Consider the following 24,101-nt stretch of genomic DNA (forward strand, 5'->3'; position numbering starts at 1 on the left):
AAAGAGGCTCCTTAGCCCTTTCCACCATGGGAGGACACTGCAGGAAGTCAGCAGTCTGCAACATGCAAGCTGGCCTTTACAAGAACCTCACTGACCATGTTGGCTCCCTGATCTTGAACTTGCAGCCTCCAGAACTGTGAGGAAACAAATGTCTGTTGTTTATGAGCCACCCAGTTTATGGTATTTTATTATGAATATGACAAAATCATATGGCTACAAAATGACACAGCTAGAATTTAAACTCAGCTCTACCTCTCTGGCTTCCACTGGCTCTCTATATCAACACTTGCCCCAAAAGCCACGTGGAAATTACCCTTCATTTCTCACAAAATGGAGCCCATGTCTGTAGCTGAGTAGTTTTTTCAGCTTTCTTCCTGCCCACAGAAGTTTGAAGGTCCAAAAGCCTTTATACTTTGCACTGTTCTGTATCTTTTAGCCCAAGATGACACAATTGTTTTAACTTCTTGCAGTTTTTTATGTATCAATTTATAAAGCAACCCCATTAGACAAAAGGCATACAAACAAGCAAATCTTGTCAAGATAAGCCTTTGTCTATACTGGGCTTCTAGTGAGGCTGCCGAGATACGTCCTTTTCTAAAAATGGCTACAACACTTCTGGTTCCACATACTCTTCTAGGAGTTTGCCACTTCTGCACAGAGCTTTGTGACATCTTTGATGCAGAAATCAGAGCCAATATGAAAGCCTTCTGGTTTTAGCCTCACCTGAAGTCCCAGGAGATAGCCACTATGTGTCTTCCAGACACATGTGTGAGTGATTCCAAAGATTCCAACCCCTGCCCACTGAGCTGACCCAGCTGTGGCTGCATGGATCAGATAAGCTGTCCCTGCCAAGCTCTGACCTCGCAGATTAGAGCACAATACATTTTGTTGTTTTAAACCACCACTTTTTGGGGTGGTTTGTTACAAAGCAATAGAGAACTGGAGCACCACGTACACTCTGGTAGCCCCTTGTCCTACCCTGTTTGCATCCTGCTCCTACTCCTCCAGAAGTAGTACAGGCTGTTTTCTTGCTCTTACAATGCGAACATGAACATTTTTGTATGCCTCATGATACACACATAAGAGTTTCTCTAGGGCAAATAACAGATACATGCATGTTAAACTTTACTATATAATGTAAAGTGACTGGAGATGATTGTTATCAACCGACACTGCCACCATCAATGTACAAGGGTTGCTCCACACACTCTACACTTGGCATTGCCAAACTGGGTGCAAATCAGGTTGCTTCTCAGATTTACCCGCTGAAGCTAAGTCTGCTGAGTTGATCACAACTAATATTTTTTCCAGCTTTCAAAATTTTGTGGCTCTCATTTCTCTCACAGTATCTTTGTGTATATGAGATAATGCCTTAAAAAAATCCTTGGCTGTGCTTCAATGTAGTTTTAGGAAGGGGTTTGAATCATGTATGTGTTGAAGGCATACTCTTTCACCATGGATTGATTTTTAAGATTTCACCAAGTTTTTTTAAATTTCTAAATGTTGCTTCTGCTTGCTTTAACGTCTGTTTGGTCATCTTTGTTGTTCCTGTTTCTTGCGTACTTTTTGATTCCATTTTTTTCTTCTTAAGACGTATCATGTGCAGTTATAATCATGTACAATTTCAATATCTAACATTATCATTCAGGGTCCATATATATTGCTTATGCTGGCTCACTCAAGTGGCTTGTTTCCTTGTGAGTTTGATAATTTTGTGAGCTCATATTTGGTTGAGCTTAATCTGTGACAGTTGAGGTTCTAAATTAGAGTTCAGCAAACTACACCCCAAGGGCCAGGTCCAGTTCACTACCTGATTTTGTAAATGTTTTATTGGACCACTGCCATGCTCACTCATTTATGTATAGTCTATATGGCTGCTTTTGCACAACAGCAGGGTAGTTGCTTCAGACATGGTAAGGTCCTCAAAGTCAAAATAATGACATTCTGGCCCTTTACAGAAAAGTGTGCAAAACTCTGATCTAAATTATGAATGTTTTCTCCAGAGATTTTTATTTGCTTCTGCCAGGACCAGGGAGGGTTCGGGACCTGCAACAACCTTAGCTTCTTTGAGAACTCATGCCACTTCTTGTGAGCCCAGCAATAGATCAGAGGCCTTCAGAGTATCTATTCCACAATACTGCTAGAAGCAGCAATACATTATCTTCTTTGATTATACTGTTCTGATTTCAAGAATGGTATGGATCTTCTTTCATTTAACGGGTCAATCTTTCAACCTAAGAGGCACAAGTCCCGTGGAACTTTTCTTGTATTATTTAATAATTTCCTTACTTCAAGTCTTTTCTCTTAGATTCTTACTATTAAAATGTTAGCCATCCTGCTCTGATTCTCTAATTTTGTCTTTTCTCATTTTCTATTTCTTTGTCTTTTGGTTATACAGTCGACCCTTGAACAACACGGGTTTCAACTGTGTGGGTCCACTTACACGCAGATTTTTTTCAATAAATACATACTATAGTACTACAGGATTTGCAGTTGGTTGTATGCCTAACACCTGTGTTGTTCAAAGGTCAACTGTACTTTCAGGGTGCGTTCCTCAACAATTTTATCTTCCAACCCTTCTAATGAACTGCTTTGGCTATCATTTTAAATTTCCAGAAAATTTGCTCCACATTTTCCTTTTCAAAGCATCCTGTTTTCATTTAATGAATACATCTACTTTCTTTCAAAATATTAATTATATTTGGGGGTACTTTACTGATCACTGCATTGTATCTGCCCCCACCCATCAGATTATATCTGATCTCTTATGTATTAGAAATTTTCCTCAAATATCTGATGATCCTGGTTCTATGTTCATATTTAATAGTAGGCACTAGAAAGCTGCATGGAAACCTCATGACATATATGACTTGGAAATACTGGTACTCACTGAAGAGTGATAAAATGGCAAGTAGTCTTCTTATCAAGGCACAACCAAGAGCGAGTGTCTGGAGATCTTTTCTCTAGGGTCGATTAGTTTCTCCAAAGAGAAGAATCCTGGCAGAGAAGCCTATACCCAGTAGGCAGCATTCTGGGAACATGCTTAGGGCACCCATATTCAATGCAGACTTTCACTTAATCCGTATTTTCAACACTATCTAATCCAAGCCTTCTGTTATCCCTGGTATCCTATAAATCCTATGATCTTCTGGTTTAGTTACTCAAGGTTATTAACCTCTGGCCTCCTGCTTGAAAAGGCTGAAGGATTAAAAGTGGTCACCTGGGGACTTCTCTGGGGGTCCAGTGGTTAAGATTCCGCATTTCCACTGTAGGGGACATGGATGTGATCCCTGGTAGGGAGAACTAAGACCCCGCATGCCGTGGCCAAAAAAAGAAAAAAAAGAAAAGAAAGAAAGAAACTGGTCACCTGACTTAAGTAAGCATAGAGAAAGATAGTTCAATGATTCTGTCAACAGATTTGCAACCAATCCTTTTTTTATGCCCCAAGTACCATCTCTGAAAATGAGCACTTGGATCCTCCGGGTACTGAACGTTGTTTCTGGACATTGGTATACTGGCTTCTTCTCAATGTACCACCTTTTGCAGGCATTCAGTTTCCTTGGTTCTGGCTCTGTTAAGTCAGTCTTTCTTTACCTGCATTTTGTTTTCCAAAAATTTATTCAACTCTCTTATCCTCTGATTTCTTCTCTCCTGTTTCATTTGTCATTGTGTGGTTACACTTTACTGAGATTTCAGGACAGAAAGATTTTTAAGGAATAGTCAAACTGCAATATTTGCAAGTCTTCAAACTGAATTGTAAATCATCCTAAAATACTGGGATATGAAAAATGTTTTCCATACTCCTCCCTTCCTGAAAGTACTGTAATAAATCTTACCAGAGATTTCTTAACAATGGAACAAACAAACAAAAGGATGACCAAACACTGAAGAAACAGGACTCTGAAATCAAATATATTGGCAGAAAACAGAAATTTGTAATGCAGGTCACATTTTAATACAGTTTTAAAAAACACTTCCAAATATAACTATAATCAGGAAAAATACCTGAAACATGTATCTTAATTAACCATTAGTACATTATTTAAAAGAATTTTTTCTTGAATCCCTGGCTTACTTCACTGGGTTTATAAAGATATAAACCTACTGATTATTCCGTCTAAGTATTTTGTACTAAATGTAGTTTTCCCAGCTGATAATTATAAATAAACCTGTTGACAAAATTCATGTTTTAAATAGGGAAAAATGTTTCCCTTAATAAGTTGATAAAGACTGTAAATTGATACTTTAAAACTTCTTATTTACTATAAAGTAACAATTAGTAAAATCCATACCCTTCCCCCAAATTCTGCTTCTCTTCTATTGCAAAAATCTTTATAAAAAATGTACTCTGAGTGCAATAAAATCTCCATATTTAAAAAAAAGCCAACAAATAGACATACCAAAATAATTCATCATGAAATTATAGCAAAGAAATATTTAACAGTATTAGGTTTTGCTAAGGAAAACATTACTGTGGAAGACATCCAAGGAGCCTAAAATGCTTCTGCTGTGGTAGTAACAAGGCAGCACTTCAGGCTGATGCTCACACTATTGTTAAAACAGCCCTTCCCCACTTTACAGTGAAAAATCAGTGCATATTCCTTTATATGCTAAAAACCTGAAGTCTTAAAAAATTATCAATTGCTTTAAAATAATTGTCTAACTCATCTTGAAAACACCGATCGGCTACAATAAATCCATTATTTCACAAAGTAGGTATTTCTAATGACCTAAAAGAAATTGTCTAAAACTCACAGAAGGGTCAGGAAACTATAAATGCAGGTCAGAAAAGAGGGAGAGATGATAGACGCTTTCTGTGGAATGGAAGAGCAACAATTTTAATATCTATTTTGAAATATTGAAACATTTGGGGCTCAATCAGTCTCTGCTACTTTTATAACACAGTAAACCAAAAATATTAAAACATGAACCCTCTTATTCTCAAAAGCAATTTTCTGCTACATACATAAATAAAAAGTGCTTATAACTAATAATATACAACACTAAAAGGATCACAAATGGCCTATGTCTCATTGCCAGCAATGAGAGTGATATATGCTAATGGTGCCATGATATTTACAAAAGACAAAAAAAAACCTATATTCACTTATTATTTCCTATAGTTCTAATGTTATCATTATACCACTGAGCATAAAATAATCTTCTTTTGACAGGTAATTAAAACAAACAGATTATAATATAGAAGAGTAAAATGCAAGAAAATCCTCCTTAGGGGTTTCTGACCATTAAATGTTTGTAGTAGTTCATAATGAAGTTAAACATGAATAGAACACAATTCTGGGAAAAAAAGAGAGACTTATTTATTTGTTTTATAAAATAAAAGGAGATATCTTAGTCAAGAGGTGACGGCTCTAGGTGTCATCTCAGCCAAGAATAAATTCATAGTATTTTTTACTCACTCAAATAAGACAGGAAGGGAAATTCTAATTCCTGCTACCTGCCTAGTCACTTCAAAAATTCTTCTTAAGGAAGATAAAAATATCTTGGTTTTTGGTTACTCTTTAAAGTAAAAACTTCCAGATGCCCTGGAAGCAATGAGTTCAATTTGGTGTCTTCTTGTGTTCCAGTAAGAAAGAACAATCAGTTTAAACTGAGATCTCAGCTTTCAAATGCTGTGACCAATTATTTGTGAGTTATAATCTGCAGGTTCCATTTTTAAAATATGTGGGATGACACTGTCAATTCGTACATTGCCAATGAGACCTTTGAAAAACAATTCTTCGGTGATAGTAGCGTTCATCAACCTCAAAGCTGGCAATCTGAGTAGTAGTCTGGACAACCTCAAAAGACAAAAGGAAGGGGGAACAAGGCTGTAAATCAAAGAGTGATTTAGTAGAAAGATATAAGTAATTTCTGCATGAATACTGTCTGTGGCCTAATTTAATAAAGATCTAGTTTTCAGAACTTAAAATAAAACCTTTAGGGCTTCCCTGGTGGCACAGTGGTTGAGAGTCCACCTGCCGATGCAGGGGACACGGGTTCGTGCCCCGGTCCGGGAAGATCCCACATGCCACGGAGCGGCTAGGCCCATGAGCCATGGCCGCTGAGCCTGCGCGTCTGGAGCCTGTGCTCCGCAGCGGAAGAGGCCACAACAGTGAGAGGCCCGCGTACCGCAAAAAAAAAATAAATAAATTAATTAATTAATTAAAAAAAACTTTAGTATTCTCAAGCCTTAGAGTGTATGACAATCACCTGGATATATATGCAGTCTGTCAGACTTCATTGGAAAGCCTTGCTCTTAACTGCTATGCTGTGCTACCTCCAGTTGGTTTTACGGACCATGGAACTAAGTTATTAAACTGTGGATCAAGTTATAAATTTAACAGCTTAGGAACTCATTCGAGGTTATAAGAACAGCAATGTTTTATGTTATCAGGATACATGAGGCTCAATGATTACAGTTTTCTTGGTTTTGCTTTTCAAAAAAGTACTGGGAATAGTAAAATAGGCAATAGTTGTTATTACTGGGAAGAGCATAAATTATGGAATCAAAACCATTAGATCCAAATCCTGATTCAATTACCCCTTAGCTATGTGAATGCATGTAAGCCATTACTCCCTGTCTCTTTCACAGTGTTGTGACAATCAACAAAATGATCCTTGCCAGTTTCTGTGCTAGTGAGGTTCTTAAAGGCAGGACAATGTCTTGTGTGAAAGTACATTATAAGCTGAAAACTGCTATCTAAAGATAATGTATTATTTTAAAATAACTAGGAATGTAAGAAACTAAGAAAGAGTTCCAGAGGTCCAAGAACCTGGAACCTAATCGAACAGAGATCAGCAAGCAGCTGTTATGTCAAAAAGGAGGAACATTTTAAATACTGTATTTATTTGTATAATGAGGTATAAGACAACTTTTGAAACTTTAAAAAATTGAAAAAAAAGTCATAACAAAACCAACACCAAAAGAACCACCTTTCTGAAAAGTTGGTGGCACATTTATCCTTCCTCTTTTCTAAGGCCTTCGACTCTTAACACTTGAGAACAAGTGAAACCAGCAGCCTCAGAATTAAGTAACCTTTCTGTAGCCATGCACTCCACTGCTCAAACTACTCATTTCCTGTCTGTTCCCACCAGCTGAGCTATATACACAGAATTGGTAGGAGGCGGCATAGGAAAACTGGTTAGATAAACTACAGCTGATTTTCATGATGGACCTGACTTATAAACATGTTATTTAACATATGTAAAATATTATTATATGTAAAATATAATAAGTTATGAAGTTTGATGTTAAATTAATAATACTAGTAAACACATTTATATATAGCCCTTACTTTGTAAAAGGCACTACTCTAAGCTCTTTGACTATATATTAACTGACTTAATCCTTATACTAATTATAAAAGGTGGGTACCATTATCTGCATTTTACAGGTAAAGAAACTGAAACAGAAGTTAAATAACTTGCCCAAAGCCATACTGCTAGTAAGTGACAGGGTCGGGCGTCAAACCCACGTACTCTGGCTCTGATGCCAAATGCTTAGTTACTCAAAAATTGAGTTTATTTAAAAAGTGATTTTTTTTCTGAAAGGACAATAGTAAATACCTTGTTAGAAATATCATAAGCCAAATTCCAAAATTAATTATCAAATAGTCTAATGGTGTTTTATTATTCATCATTTTTCATCCCTTTTACTAATAAAATCCATTATTTCAACTGAAGAAAGAGTTTGGGTGTGAGAGTCAGACTACCTGGCTTTGCTGTTTATTGTGTGACTTTGAGCGAGTTACTTAACCTCTCTGTGCTAAAGTCTCCTTACATAAAATATTACATGTAAAGTACTTGCAACACTACACTACCACTTTAAATAGCATTAACTATTTCAAAGGTCAAAGTTGACTAAATTTAATTACACTTGGAATGGAAAATAATGAAATAAGATTCACAAAAAATTTTAAGATGAATTTAATTAAACAGTATTTAACTTCTAGATACCTGTAGGTGTCATCTGGATATGTTTTGGTTATATAATCTTGGAATTCCACATAAGCCTTTTCCTGAAATTTCTCAATCTGTTGCATGTTTTCTAGGCCTGGATGATCTGAAACATTAAGGAATATATTGTTACTTTAGTTCTGAATACTCATTTAATAAGGCACCAAGTGGAGATGGAAGGGGGTGGGAAAAATAATTCAGTCAAAAAAAAAGCCCCATCATATGTGTGGCTCTTTCATTCCACAAATAATATATTTAATAACCCAACCACTAAACACCAGGCATTGTACTTTAAACCCTTAAAACTATTTTATCTCATACATGTATTCTAACATCTAATAAAAACTGAAACCACTGGGTTCAAATAAAATAAATAAGTTTTTCTATTCCAAAAGTGGTGGAAGGGATTTTGATCAGTTTGCTTTCAACAGAAACAAAAAAATGACTTAGCTTAGTTAAAAGTATTTTTTTTTAACATCTTTACTGGAGTATAATTGCTTTACAATGGTGTCAGTTTCTGCTTTACATAACAAAGTAAATCAGCTATACATATACATATATCCCCATATCCCCTCCCTCCTGCGTCTCCCTCTCACCCTCCCTATCCCACCCCTCTAGGTGGTCACAAAGCACCAAGCTGATCTTCCTGTGCTACGCGGCTGCTTCCCACTAGCCATCTATTTTACATTTGGTAGTGTATATAAGTCCATGCCACTCTCTCACTTCGTCCCAGCTTACCCTTTGCCCTCCCCATGTCCTCAAGTCCATTCTCTATGTCTGCATCTTTATTCCTGTCCTGCCCGTAGGTTCTTCAGAACCATTTTTTTTTTTAGATTCCATATATATGTTAGCATACAGTATTGAAAGTATTATTAACCAATGAAATATCTGCAGATTATATTAAAAATTTTTAAATTAAAATAATATATATTTTAACTGAAGTATAATTGACAAACATTATATCTGTTTAAGGTATACAAGATAATGATTTGACATTTGTATACACTGCAAAATGATCACCACAATAAGTCTAGTTACCATCTGTTACATTCAAAGTTGCAAAACATTTTTTTCTTATGACGAGAACTTTTAAGATTTACTTTCTAGCAACTTTCAAGTTTATAATATAGTGACTATTGTCACCAAGCTGTAAATTACATCACTGTGACTTATTTATTTTATAACTGGAAGTTTGTACCTCTTGATCCTCCTTCACCCATTTCACCCACCCCTCATGAAGATTATATTCTATATTTTTTTAGTAAGAAAACCTTCTTTTCACCATGGTTAGGTTAAAAGAATACTTATAAAATTATGAAACTCTGAACATCATCTCTATCAAAAGAATATACCAACATGAAATAATCTACATAAATATTTCACTAAAATGGAAATGTTAAAAGAATTTCATAAAACTTATGCCTAAAATATGGAAAGTGCTGCCCTGACTGAAGAGAATAAAAAAAGTAGCAAATAGAAATAGAATACTTAGTAAAACAAAATTACATTATAATTCTATTGTTGAATCTATGTTCTTTCAATTTTAAGGAAAATGAAGGTAGTAAATTGGTTGTGATAAAAATGGTGATACATGTTATTAACTTATCTGAACATTAAGAGAAACAGTACAAAAAAGCTTTAATTATCTTACTGATATCATCGAAGGTAAGAAGCAGGTTTCCTCAGATAATTTTATCATACACAGTAACAGAAATACATACCAAAATGAAAAACTACAGAGCCTAAGAGAACAGCCAATTTTTCATATTCTAAAATTGATTGTTAGCTTTACTGTCATTTTACTATACATGAAAACTAGAAACTGGCAGAAAGATAAGAGATCCATTTTTCTATTTGCTGGAAACTCTAATAAGATGTTTGGAAATTTAACCCATTAACAAAGCAATCCTCACCTCTCTTTTTGCCTTTTAATGATACCTAGCAAAATATATCTAAACATTCAAGTGTCGAACAGGACTGAAAGTCTATGATGTCATTTCACTGATTTCTTCAATTTTCCTTTTCATACCCAGATGTCTAACATCCATAAATTTCACCAATTTAAAGTATACAATTCAATAGTTCTTTTAGTATATTCACAGAGCTGTGCAACCATCACCGCAATCTAATTTTAGAACTTTTGTTCACCCCAAAAGAAACTGTACCCATTAGCAGTCACTCTCCACTCTCCCCTCTCCTTAGTCCCTGGTAGCCACTAATCTCTCTACAGATTTGCCTATTCTAGACACTTCAGATAAACGGAATCATATAATATGTGGTCTTTTGTGACTGTTTTCTTTCACTTGCATACTGTTTTCAAGGTTCATCCATGATGGCATGTATCAGAATTTCATTACTTTTTATGGCTGAATGATATTCCATTGTATCTATATATTATATTTTGTTTATTCATTCGTTTGGTGGACACTTGGGTTGTTTCCACTTTGCATCAATGTACAGTCCCAAGCAATGTATGAGGGTTCTAATTTCTCCACATCCTCAAACACTGTATTTTAAAGAAGAAGTAAATGTTTATATACCTGGACTGAAGAGTACTATTGCCTTCAGGTAGGCATATTCATATCCATCAATGCAGAGTTTTACCATGCTGTTACAAAACTCCTGTAGTTTGAAGATGTGTTCCATCAATAATTTTCTTCTTTCTGTTGACATTTTATCTTTAATTAAAAACAAAGAAACAAACAAAAGCTTCCAATTTTCAGCAAAAATGCATGACTATTTTTATCCAATATATTTCTTTCTAATTTCCAGCTCTGTATATAACTAATTTTTAAAATGTTTAAAATTCAGTATCTCTGCAAGTTTAAATGAAACTAATTAATGATCTTCAGACGTTGTTCAAGAAAAAACAAAACAGGCTGTTAATATAAAATACCCTAAATGTAATGTTTCCTTTCAAGATATACCTTTGAAAAGATAAGCTATAAAGACTAAAAAACTGGCCAACCAACCAAAGTACAAAAGACTCAAATTTTGGTAACAGGATTTTATTTAAGCTTATATATTGGTTGAAATAAATAAGCAAAACCATCTAGATTTTTAAGTTACCCACACTACTACAACAAAAACAAATAGTTTGCAAAAAATACTGCCAAGATCAAAGAAAATCTGAGTAAAATAAAATTTTATAACTTTTAAAATTTATTGTGTTTATATAGTACTGCCTTCTGGTAGATCTACTGTTGATGAGATTTTAAGGTTATTTCTCTGCCCTTAAATAAGAGGAGGAAGCAGATATTTTAAAAATAATGTAAAACAATGGGAAATGGAATATGCAAAGGAAGTAAATGTAATTCTCAACTTATAAATTATTCCTGAACTCAAAAAAGTAGTTCTTCCCACTTGAGGATGGGGCACCTTCTTGGTTAGTCACAAGCCATTCTGAAGCTAAACATTTATAAATCAGTGCCTGCCTGCCTGTCTCCGCAAATGAATGGGAGTTGTAATCACCTTGGCATCAAGAAAAGGAAAAAGACTTAGGATTTTTCTGTGACTCTTTAGTACCGTTTAAGTGAGAGAATACATCCTGATGAATTGATTAAAAAAAAAAGTTTAGCCTATCTTGGGATTCAAAGGGCTAAAATGAAGAAAGGCAGTTTAAAAACTGGTGGGGGGACTTCCCTGGCGGTGCAGTGGTTAAGAATCCGCCAGCCAATGCAGGGGACACCGGTTTGATCCCTGGTCCGGGAAGATCCCACATGCCGTGGAGCAACTAAGCCCGTGCACCACAACTACTGAGCCTGTGCTCTAGAGCCCACAAGCCACAACTACTGAGCCTGCCTGCCTAGAGACCGTGCTCCGCAACAAGAGAAGCCACCGCAATGAGAAGAGCGTGCACCGCAACAAAGAGTAGCCCTTGCTCGCTGCAACTAGAGAAAGCCCAAGCACAGCAACGAAGACCCAACACAGCACCCCCACCAAAAAAAAAAAAAAAAAAACTGGTGGGAAGTATACATTTATAAATATTTGATCATCTCTATATAACTTACCCTGGATTCTTTGGAATGTATATCCAAGTACAAAAAATTCACGAGGCCTGATCAGAAATAGCACTTAAATATGCTTGTTTCAGTTTTGTTGTGCTCTCATTTAAAACTATTTTGGGGTGATTAATGAATGAATTTATCAAAATGTAAAAATTATCTAAAGTAAAAAGGATGTTGGTATCTTTTAATACCTAACTTTAAACATAATACTATAAAACTGATGCCCCCCTTTATATCCTAGCAAAGGAAATAAGTAAGGTGCTTTTTACCTTGTTGAAGGCTACTGTGAAGACAATTGACAAATGTCGCTAATATAGTTGCTACATTCATCACTTGCCAGCACTGGGCAAGACCAAGAGTAAAAAGTTCATTCCAGTAGGCTTTCACCAATAATATACTGTTTTCTTGCCTATAAAAACAAAATAAACAAATATCAAATATTAAAATACATTTTATAAAACTTTACAACTGACTCATATATTTAAAAATACAATGTTACTGAACTAAAATTATTCTAAATGGTCAACCGGGAATGGACTTGATCAATTCTATATTTTGTGTACCTGACTTTAGTTGATAAGGTTTAGAAATTTAATTTGCTAGTTCATTAATCAATCAGCCAGTTTATAAGAACAGTTGCAAGTAGTATTTCAAACTAAGTGTTGGGGCTTTAAGCCCACATTTCATGGAAACAGATGGAGTAAAGGTGTTTAAAAAAAAATTAAAAGCAAAAGCATACATTTAAAAACCTTCTTAAAAAGGGCAGTTAGAATTATCTGATGATAGATAACCAACCAATTTCCTGGGAGAATTGGTTTATTCTATGTTTCAGATGAGATATAAGTATCCCATAAATGAGACACCAAAGATTTTGCTAGGAGTAGCAAAGATAAGAAAGGTCAGAAGGCTTTTCCTGAGTTTCTGAATAAAAAAATCTCAGCAGCTTGAGAAAGTAAAACAAGTGCTGGAATAGGAGTCAAGTCACCATGGTTATAAAGCCTAGATCCACTGACTGAAATTAGGCAAATAAGAGTCCTGGGTCTCAGCTGCTTAACTATATAAAATACAGAGACACTATATGCCCTGTATCTTGCTCAAAGAGTTGTTATGAGACACAAATATAAGAATTATGTGAATAGGCCATAACAATAAAGTATATGCCAGGTACTGTTCTAGGCACTGGAGAAAAAGCAATAAACAAGATGAATAAAGTCTGCCTTCATGAAACAGAAGGGAAACATAATAAAAAAAAATCACTTCAAATATTTTATATAAATATTATACACACACATATATATACGGTTATACAAACATTAGTTTCTGGTAATGAAAATTCTACATTACTATAAAGTAGGATGATGCATTGGAAAATGGGGTGGGAGTAGAGAGAAGGCCTTTCTGAGGGGCTGACATCTAAGTAGAGAAAGATGGGAAAGAACTTAAACACAAACAAAAAAACCCTAGAGAACTAGTATTCCAGGAAGAGGGAAGAACAATAGTAAACTTGTTGAGGTGATAACCAGCATGTAGTAGGTGTTCAATAAAAACTGATGACTGAATTACTAAATGCTGCCCTCCCTTCTTGGAATGTGCTTTCCCCAATTTGTTTTACTGGCTAATTCCTATTTATCCCTCAAAATATAACTCAGAGCTCACTTTTTTTTTTGCTGTGCTGCACAGCATGTGGGATGTGAATTCTCCGATCAGGGATTGAAACTGTGCCCCCTGCAATGGAAGCGCAGAGCCTTAACCACTGGTCCGCCAGGGAAGTCCCAGAGCTCACTTTTTAACTGAAACATTCTCTTACCACATTCTTCTCCCCAAGATAGTTAATTACACCCCTTCAGTGCTATAAATATATTTTATACTTATTTCATGGTATTCTAATTTATTGGTTTAGGAATCTGTCTCCTATACTAGATTAAAACCTCATTGAATGCACAGACTCCTTTATTCATTTCTGTATCTCAGTGAACAGCACAGAAGACAGCATATAAAATGAATCTGCAAATGATTTCTGATTGTGGGGGATACAGAATAGGCAGAAGTGAGAACTCACAACCATTTTCCATTTAAGTAATCTTTAAACCAAGAACTATATACTTTATTATAAACAAGGTAACAAAAGAATGAGATTTCTTTTCCCTTTCTCTAAAGAGATTTAAGGTGCTAAGAACATCTTATAGGAAATATGTACATCCTGATAAAAGGCACTTAAACTTTTTTCTTAATAAATCTTTAAAATTAGGATAATCGATAGGATAATCAGCATGTTTAACATAAATCGTTCATCAAGTTAAGAACCATAGCCACCTTTACAACATTACATTTTATTTAAGAATTGAATATATTCAAACAAATGCTAATATTGTCAACTTCAGAGTACAGAAAGTAATTTTTTTCACTGGGAATTATTCAGGTGAAATTTTATCTCCAAGCTGATCTCTCATTTCCATTCAGTATCTGAGAAGAATTACTTGCCATAAGAAATTGGCTATCAAAATCTATCTGAAAGTAAAGTTTAAATGAAGAGAAAATCAGTATTTTTAAATCTCCATATAGGGCTTCCCTGGTGGCACAGTGGTTAAGAATCCACCTGCCAATGCAGGGGACATGGGTTCGAGCCCTAGTCAGGGAAGATCCCATATGCCACAGAGCAACTAAGCCCATGTGCCACAACTACTGAGCCTGTGCTCTAGAGCCCGCAAGCCACAACTACTGAAGCCTGCATGTCACAACTACTGAAGCCCACGCTCCGCAACAAAGAGTAGCCCCTGCCCCCCACAACTAGAGAAAGCCTGTGTGCAGCAACAAAGATCCAACACAGCCAAAAATAAATTTTAAAAAAATCTCCATATAAAAATGATTAAAATTTCAATCTTGGAAATTCCCTGGTGGTCCAGTGGTTAGGACTCCGTGCTCTCACTGCCAAGGACCCGGGTTCAATCCCTGGTCAGGGAACTAAGATCCTGCAAGCTGCATGACCAAAAAAAAAGAAAAAAAAAAGAAAAAAAGAAAAAGATTCAATTTCAAACTAAATCAAATGAAATAAAAGATAACAAGATACTACTTTCATTTATCAGAAAAGATGGATAAAATCCAGTATTGAGGAGGGTGTGAGGAAATAAGCATTCATTCTCATTCATTGCTTGTATGAGCATAAACTGACTGAATAGCTTTCTGGAGGACAATTTGGTAGTACCTGCCAAAAAACTATAATGTATATACCCTCTTAGACTCAACAATTCCACTTGTAAGAAGCTATTTTGTAGAAATACTAACACAAGTAGGAAAATATATATATACAATGCTACAACGCTTACTGTAGCTTTGGATATAACATGACCACCAGAAAACACTAGCCAACAACCCAAATGTTTACTAATAAGGGATAAGTAAACTATAATAAATCCATAAAATGGAATACTTAGGTAGCCATTAAGAAGAATAGAAGAATACACATGCTGATATAAGATGTCCATTATATAAGTGTAAAAAGAAAGGCAAAGAATAGGATGTGTAAGTGTTTGTGTATTTGATTGAATGTGGCATGGAAAAGATCTGGTAGGAAACCAAACTTTAACAGTGGGGTTAGTTACCTCTGGAGAGTAAAGTTTTACTTTATATTGCTATACGTAAGTATTACTTTAACATTTTACAAACATGAGGAAAAGGTTAAAAGCAAACATGATGGAAAAGTCTGAAGTAATTCGGTTTTCACCTTAACCGCTGATTCTGAAGTTTAAAAGAGGAAACAGCTAACCAAGGTAATCAACCAGTGAACAAAGAACAGGGAAAAGAACAGAGCCAACTGATCAAAAAAGTCAAAGTTTTTAATGGCCTGTGCTACAGCTCTTAGTAAGAAAATATGTTGGCATTGTTGAGGAAGACTCAGAGAAAACGTTAAGGAGTATCAGTGCAAAGGATGAGTACCCCTAAGGAAAAAAGATGAAAAGTGGCAATTGAGGAATTAACCACCAGATTATTTTGTTTCCAAAGGAAAAGTGAAAGAGTTAAACGCAGAGATCAATTATAGAAAGATATCTATTTACATTTTTTTAAGATTTTTTTTTTTGATGTGGACCATTTTTAAAGTCTTTATTGAATTTGTTACAGTATTGCTTCTGTTTTATGTTGTAGTTTTTTGGCCACGAGGCATGTGCGATCTTAGCTCCCAGCCCAGGGATCAAAGCCGCACCCACTGCATTGGAAGACAAAGTCTTAACCACTGGACCTCCAGGGAAGTCCCTCTATTGACACGTTTTATCCAAAACATAAAATCCTTGTAGTACAGTTAGCTACATTGTTCTAGTATGTTTCTTCAAAGTTCATTCAGAAAGAAAAACAGCAAGTCTCCTTCAGAAAGAAGGTTCCTAAGAGTATGAAGGAAAGTGAGCATTTACTATCTACTTTGTCAGCAGCACTGTGTTGAAGAAGTTTACACCGATCAGCTCCCTTAAGTAGCATGAAGCATTTCTGCTAATTTACAGATGTAGAAGTGGAGCCTCAGTTAAATAACAGAGCTAGCAAACGAATAAATCCAGAATTTGAACCAAGGTGGTCAAAGTCTACGCTTTTTTAAAATAAATCATTACAATTTTTAGGAAGTAAAATGCTAAAGTCACATTTCTCAGCAGAGACCTCCTCCATTCAAGGCTAATATCTGTGGTGTAAGGGCATGTGTGCTGCCAGCTTTTTCTTGTTAGGGAAAACAAACAAATGACTATTGTAGTCACATTATACCACCTATTTTCAAAACACCTTTCCTTTGAGAAGCAAAAAGAGCTGGGTAGAGGAGGCAGTCAGGTGCAATGCAAGTGTTAATAAATAAAATAAGTTGCATAACAGTAAACATAACTTCTTTCACAAATAGATATAGGTATTTTCCTCTAACAATTGTACTACATTGTTAATGTTCATTAAAATATGTATGTAGTACTCATAATCAGAGATCAGATCATCGTTTACACTATTTATTTTGATAAAGGAATATGACTTTTGAACTCACCTATACCTGGGGATAACCTAACCATTTGGCCTTATATAAGCAAGGCATTATACTTTACCTGGTAGCATCTGTTTTTTCCTTAGGGAAAAGTAGTGATATGGCAAGAGAACTGGTTTCAAACCCACAGTTATAGTAAACATTACTCTGTTTCAGTGGGATTTTAAAAGAGTCAACTTTCAGGGTTAGCATTTAATGGAAGGTTTTTAAATTATTCAGTAAAGTCTCCTGTAGCAAATGGTGATAGCTTGGAACTTTTGGTTACAAGAATCTAGTTAAAGCGGACTGCTGCCTTTACTCCAGACAAATCATGTCCAGTGCCCCTCCCCCCAAATGAATCTATTACTGTAGTCACTTACCTAAATTATGCAGATAGAACTGAAAAACAACTGAATTCCTCTAAGTATTGAAACTACATATCTTAAACAGAAAAGTAACATCCTTGTAAAACAGAGGAAGATTGTAAAATACAAATAGTATTAACTACCCACTGTATAAGAGTCTTTAAACTACTGTTCCCCTTCATTAAATTGACCAAAACAAACTTGACTTTTAGAAAATGAGTACCGTTGCTTTGTTTCTCTCTGTAAAATTAGGGCTTTGTTTCCAAGTTTTGTATCTAGAGATAAAAATGCAAGCAATGCCAGTTTCTAGGAGACTCAGAATAGCTTTTATTACAGCATAAAAGAATTTCCCATCATTAGTACTTAGTTGTCATCCATCTGATTAATTCAAACTATAAATTATCTAGATAGTGATAATAAATAAGAGTTTACGTAGCAATTACTGACTTCAAATGCTACACAATAGTTAATTCTAATTGCAAAGAGTTCTGTGGCAGTTATATTGAAACTGATTTTTCAATACAGATCACAGAATTGTGGCTGCCACTATAAAATTATATTATAACTGGAAACTCCAGGCTTCATTTCTGGTTTCTCCAACATTCGGACTATTTCTATAGGATAATCACACTCAATTTAACAGACATACTTAAGATCAATGGTGTTATAACCAACTCAAGGAATTCAAATCACTCCCTGCTACATCTTTCCTTTTGTTTTTTACTATAATAATTGATAGCCTATTATGAAAAATATCACCAGGTTACTTTTCAAGGCATATGTATGCCAGTTACAAGCTTAAGGAATCACGTTTACTGCTTTAAAATAAATAAACTGTTAACATGTAAATTTACATTGTATTTTAATTTTTTCTTAAGCAGACTGGAGAAATCCTGAAAGTTAAATGTTGAGAGAGAGGGCTATCAATCATTTTAAATTGAAGGTTAACCATTCTAAATCAGGCTTTTAGTCTATGCAACTATATTATTTAAGTACATGATTTAATGCATGGTACATCCAACACTGATTAATAAGTCAAATTATAGTGGGGTTCTATATACGCCTTTTACAGTCATGATTCAGATATGTTTTTTAGTTATATTCAAAATATTCTCTAAGGATAAAGAATGAGCAGTTATTATTCCTATTTGGCGAATGGGAAAACAGATGTACAGGATATGAAACTGAACTGTTTATGATATCATATTGTAGAGTAAGGTCCTACAACTCAAACAATACTTTTCTAACTATGGGCTTAACTTTTTCCATGGTCTTTGCTTCTTCATCCCAGTTACTTTAAAGCAATATAAGTAAATCTGGCAAACTTTAGATAAAGCTCGGGTTTCTTACAGTAGACCATTTTCCATTACCATCTAATTCAAACAGAGTACAGATGTGCCCTTTAGTGGCAAACCAAATTTCCAAATCATCACAGTGGTGGTATGGGATAATTTACATTTTCTTACCCTTTTTGTTGGGCAACCACATGATTCTATTTTCAAACATATTCAGTGTATACAAGTTTCAGCACCTTATTAACAAGCCTGAGGTGACACTGAAACAGTGGTGGTGGAGGGAAACAACAACCCCAAGACATCCCTAGAGCCTCCCTAATTTAAGCCAATCAAAGACGGCCTATTACAGGGCTTCCCTGGTGGCACAGTGGTTGAGAGTCCGCCTGCCGATGCAGGGGACACAGGTTCGTGCCCCGGTTTGGGAGGATCCCACATGCCGCGGAGCAGCTGGGCCTGTGAGCCATGGCCGCTAAGCCTGCGCATCCCAAGCCTGTGCTCCACAACGGGAGAGGCCACAACAGTGAGAGGCCCGCGCACCGCAAAAAAAAAAAAAAAAAAAAAGATAGCCGATTACAAATGCTGGCCATGATTTATCAGCTCCACTGCATTTACTTCATTCAAATTATTAACTTAGTCAAATTATGAAGTTCAGATAATCTTCCACATTAAAAATAATATACAGTAAATACCACCTGCCATGATTCATCATATAAATGACAAAATTTCAAGTTATAATGTTATATAATTTCCCCCCCTTTTAATCAAATCCTCCCAAAATAAAAGTTCTTGCCTAATGTACGTCTGTACTAGAAAATCACACTTATATTCAAGGACTTCAAGACACTTACCCTAGAGCCTGGAAGGAAGGAATCGAAAGTGCCCAGTGCATTGATAAGAACAGCAGTCTGGAGGCAGACTCCCCAATGTAGTGCACATTCAGGTACTCAGGCATAGGAGATGGCATGGTGAGCTAGTGCGAACAGGGACTGAGGTAAGTTATCTTACGTCGGACAATTCTAAATCATCATTTCTTTGAAAAACTTAAATGTAAACATATCAAATAACTAATAATATTAACCCAAAGGCAAATCTTGAAATAATCCAAGTCACTAGATTTTACAGCTAAAAATAGGATTTAGAATAAATGAGAAGACCACAGTTTCTAACAAAGCAAATTCAGATAAAGCAGAATTCCACTTAACAAATGCCAACCATGACATCTGGTTGTTTTTTAAAAATTATTTTTTTGTCTTGGTCTAACAACATGTCTTTTCCTTCCCTCCCTTCATTAACAGTGATATACAACAAATTCAGTTTAAGGAGCAATCCTTTATGTTAAATGTCCCTTTCATTTAGGCTACGGGGATAACAAATTCAAATGCTTACAGGGTCAGGAGAATAATGAGTGAAGTGAGCCTGCTGATGCCATTTGGAAAGTGCATATTCCCAGATAAAGGGCATGACTGTGACTTGAATTCAACACACTGAAAACTTATGGGAATTTGGGCTCAGTACTACCAGCTCTTTCAATTTTTCAAAGAGCAGCTTCTTTGTAAAATCTCCCCATTTAATCTACAGATAAAACAAAATGTGTCTGTGGCCATAATGCTCACAGGCTATCTATCAGTCTGTACTGCAGACCGTAGGTAATTATTTTAAATGTGTTGGAAATAAATATCCTACATCAAAATACTTCTAAAAGCATTTTTGAAAATCTTGTTAAAGAGAACTTTTATTGCTATAAATGAAATGAAATTTCATCCATAAGAAACTTTTTTTCTATTTTAAAATTATTAAAATGATCAATAATATCAAGCATAGGTGAAACACATACTTCTGAGTATTGGTAAAGTGAAGGGCAATTTGGCTGTATCTATCAAAATTTTAAAATTGAGTTTATCCTATGACCTAACCGTGCCACTTCTAAATCTCTATTCCAAAAAGATACTTGCATACATCCACAAAAAAGCACATATAAGGATGTCCATTTCAGCACCACTCTTAACAGAGAAATTAAATGCTGGCAATAACCCAATCTTCTATCTCTAAGAAAAAGAATAATCCATGCTATAAGGTACCCTGTAGGCATTAAAATTAGTAAGATAAACTGAGATAGCATAGGAAAAACATTTCACAGACATCTACGTAGAAAAAAACAGCAAAATAATATGTAGATGACCCAATTTATGTTAAGAAGAGAGTACGTGTATATACATATACATTTTATATGTATTATATTATATATATGTGACAGGAGGAGATACACCACACAGTTAACAGTGGCTACCTCTATAGTGGGATGGGTGGATACGTCCATATGTATTTTTCTGGGGAAGGCATATATAGCTTTTATCAGATTCTCAAAGGTGTCTATGATGGCAAACAGATCAAAGGTTTTCATCAAAATGATATCAAAGTTCTCTGGAAATGTTATATAAAAATGCAAAAAATATTAACTTCCTTTGTTCAATATTAGCCATAAATGGTTTATCTACTTATAAATGGTGTCAAGTAATAAAACAACAGGGCAACTGACAGTTGAAATTCCATGTGTGAAAAGATAATTTTTTAAATGTTTAAGAAATGTTTACTGGAGCAGTAAATTAAAATAACATTACGTAAGATAATTCTTAAAAGAACTGTAGGTAAGCAGATATTAAGCATGATAAATATAATTATTAGGATGCAACGGTTTCTGCACATAAGTATATGAAAAACAAATTGGGAACTATCATACATTTTCAGGACTGTCTAAGGTGAGTAGGGAAAAAAAGCCTGAAAAGTCGGGGATTACCAAAGATTACTAGTTTTAAGGGGGGGAGGAATAAGATGCAAAAACAAGATTACCCTTTGCTAAGTAGTTTAAAATCACTTTTAAACAAATGAAATACTTATAATATGTAAAAACTGGATATAAGGGCTAAAAGTACAGATGCACCCTGATTTACACAACAGTGGTGACAACGTTGCAAAGTCTCTGTTGCTCTATCATAAAACTGAAACCACTTGCAATATATACTAGAAGAATTCATTATTCAAGACTGCCATGTTGTATTATTTTATATAGAGAGGAAATGGCTTGTAATTTATCTATTTTACATACTTAATTTTCTTAAAGCAAGATATACCTCTAGCAATATCAATCAGAAAGCCAATGCTAGCTGAAGAAACAATTCATTCAACAGGTCTTTTAGACTGAAAAGACAAAGATTTCGTCCTCTGTACAGAGAAGGTAAATTTCTACTACAAAGGTGTTAAAGTTTCCCAAAAATGCCTGTGGATTTTCAGGTTTATAAATTGAATTAAACACATTTTTCAAATTATGCACATTTATTATATTAAGATGATTTTTAAAAAGAGTGTTGACATGAACTGAACTTGGCTACCTATTTTAGAAGTAATTACTTGCCTGCAATTACCTTTCTAGCAGTTCTGAAAACAGGCTGAATGATACAGCTTCTAAAAAGCTATCTGGGGACTTCCCTGGTGGTGCAGTGGTTAAGAATCCGCCTGCCAGTGCATGGGACATGGGTTTGAGCCCTGGTCTGGAAGATCCACATGCTGCGGAGCAACTAAGCCCGTGTGCCACAACTACTGAGGCTGTGCTCTAGAGCCTGCAAGCCACAACTACTGAGCTCGCATGCCAAAATTACTGAAGCCCACGCGCCTAGAGCCTGTGCTCCGCAACAAGAGAAACCACTGCAATGAGAAGCCCGTGCACTGCATCGAAGAGTAGCCCCCACTCGCCACAACTAGAGAAAGCCCCCGCACAGCAACAAAGACCCAAAGCAGCCAAAATAAATAAATAAATATAAATAAATAAATAAATAAAATAAAAAATCATTTGACTTGAATTAGCAGACCTGGATTCTATAATACTTTCAACTTGTCATTAATTAGCTGTGTGACCCTGGATTACATAGTAATTCAGCAACCATATTACTGCATCTTTCACTGTGATCCACTAAGCTAGGTGTTGTAGTCTCAACAGAGGAATAAAATGGAAACTGAATGAGCTATAGAGAGGGCCAAGAAAGGGGCAGGCATGTCTGAGAAACGATGGGCAATGGAAAACTACCGAAGAATTTTAGGCAGCACAGAAGCATAACTGGATTGTTTTTTTAACAAATATCACTCTGCTACCAGTGCACAGGACAAGATGAGGAGACTGGAAGCAAAGGTTAATTACTATTAACAGTTTATGTAAAAAATTTGTAAAGGAATGAAATATGGCAGTAAAAATGAAGAGGAAGAGAGAAATTCAAACAATAGAATGGTTAGGATTCTGTCATGGAATGGAAGGTAGTGAGGTTTGGGGAGAATGATAATGTCTCCCAAACATCAAACATGGTGACTAGAAGGATTGTGATTCTAATATTGAGATAATGAACATCAGAGAGGAACAGTTTTAGAAATACCTACCTCTGTCTCATATGCTTATTTTTAAATGGTAATTCTATCCACCTTGATTATTTGTATAGGAAATTTAAAAAAATCAAGTGGAATAAAGTATATGAAATCATACCAGAAACTAAAGTTTAATAAAAATGTTAAATATTACTATTGTTCTAGATTCTTCAGAATCAAAATGCAAGTTACATATCAGACTATTTCTTCTTAATGTCTGGAATGCTTTCAATAAGACAACGAAAGCCTCCAAACCTCTTCTCATTCACAAAACGACAATAAAAATCCAAAGCTTCTCAACAGACCGTGGTGAGGCTCAAATGAAAGAATGTGCATGAAAGCAGGTGCAAACTGCACTGTACACAAAAATGCCAGAGAGAAACAAAATGCTAGTTAGTTCAGCAATTGAGAGGACTGAATTTTTGATTATAGATATCAGGGCTTGAAACTCATGACAATAAAATCTCAGTGAGAGAACTAATCATGACAGTACCAGGCTGGGAACTCACTGAAAAGTAAAACTCAAGAGGCTGTAAATAAGAATCAGAGAAGAAAGGAGCTGTCCTTTCCAGGAGAGCAAGAAACTTCATAGTGCTGATTCTGAGGATACCCAGAGTATGGTGGGTCAAAGACAGAATGAAAAAAAACCAATTCTAGAAGGGGAAAAAAAGTTCTAACTTCCCCAATTCACCTGTCCAAAACAAATTTTTAAAGAATGACACTGATTATTCCCACTGCCTGTTCTTACAGCCCCCATAAATTTTTTTCTTGTAAAGTGCAAGTAAAACATTTCTAATTTTTTCCATGTAAATTATCTTTGGTGAAATGTTCCATAAAGACTGGTTTCACTGATATGTTTTATTGCCTATATCAAATTACAGAATTATTTAAGTCACTGTGAGGTTTCTCTGGGCCATTTCTACAAGTCAAATTTTACAAGAATAAATTTTATCATATGCAGTTCTGGCCAGTGTTAGATTTATTTTGTGTTCATTATTTCTGCCAGTAGCACACATATCTATTTGATAACTGTGCATATTTTTGTAAGAAATCCATGGAAATTTATAATCTATAGTAAAGTTAA

At 35.3% G+C, this 24,101-nt stretch overlaps 1 protein-coding gene across 2 annotated transcripts in view; it reads right to left on the bottom strand.

Annotated features, from left to right (window-relative positions):
* Positions 1-4,069: 4,069 nt before the first annotated feature.
* The window catches only part of NR2C1 (nuclear receptor subfamily 2 group C member 1), a 41,222-nt gene continuing 21,190 nt past the window's right edge, over positions 4,070-24,101 (bottom strand). The window contains exons 10-14 of one of the 2 annotated variants that reach the window (XM_082850836.1): positions 19,459-19,580; positions 12,236-12,375; positions 10,500-10,622; positions 7,960-8,065; positions 4,070-5,801 (exon numbers count right to left, since the gene is read on the bottom strand). In XM_082850836.1, the coding sequence (XP_082706962.1) occupies positions 5,627-5,801; positions 7,960-8,065; positions 10,500-10,622; positions 12,236-12,375; positions 19,459-19,580 (666 nt within the window). In that variant the 3' untranslated portion in view covers positions 4,070-5,626. Of the gene's footprint in view, positions 5,802-7,959; positions 8,066-10,499; positions 10,638-12,235; positions 12,376-19,458; positions 19,581-24,101 lie in introns of both variants that reach the window. The other variant, XM_082850835.1, reaches the window with a different exon arrangement.

Source organism: Leucopleurus acutus (assembly GCF_964270905.1).
Source record: "Leucopleurus acutus genome assembly, chromosome: 11".
Taxonomy (NCBI): Eukaryota; Metazoa; Chordata; class Mammalia; order Artiodactyla; family Delphinidae; genus Leucopleurus; species Leucopleurus acutus.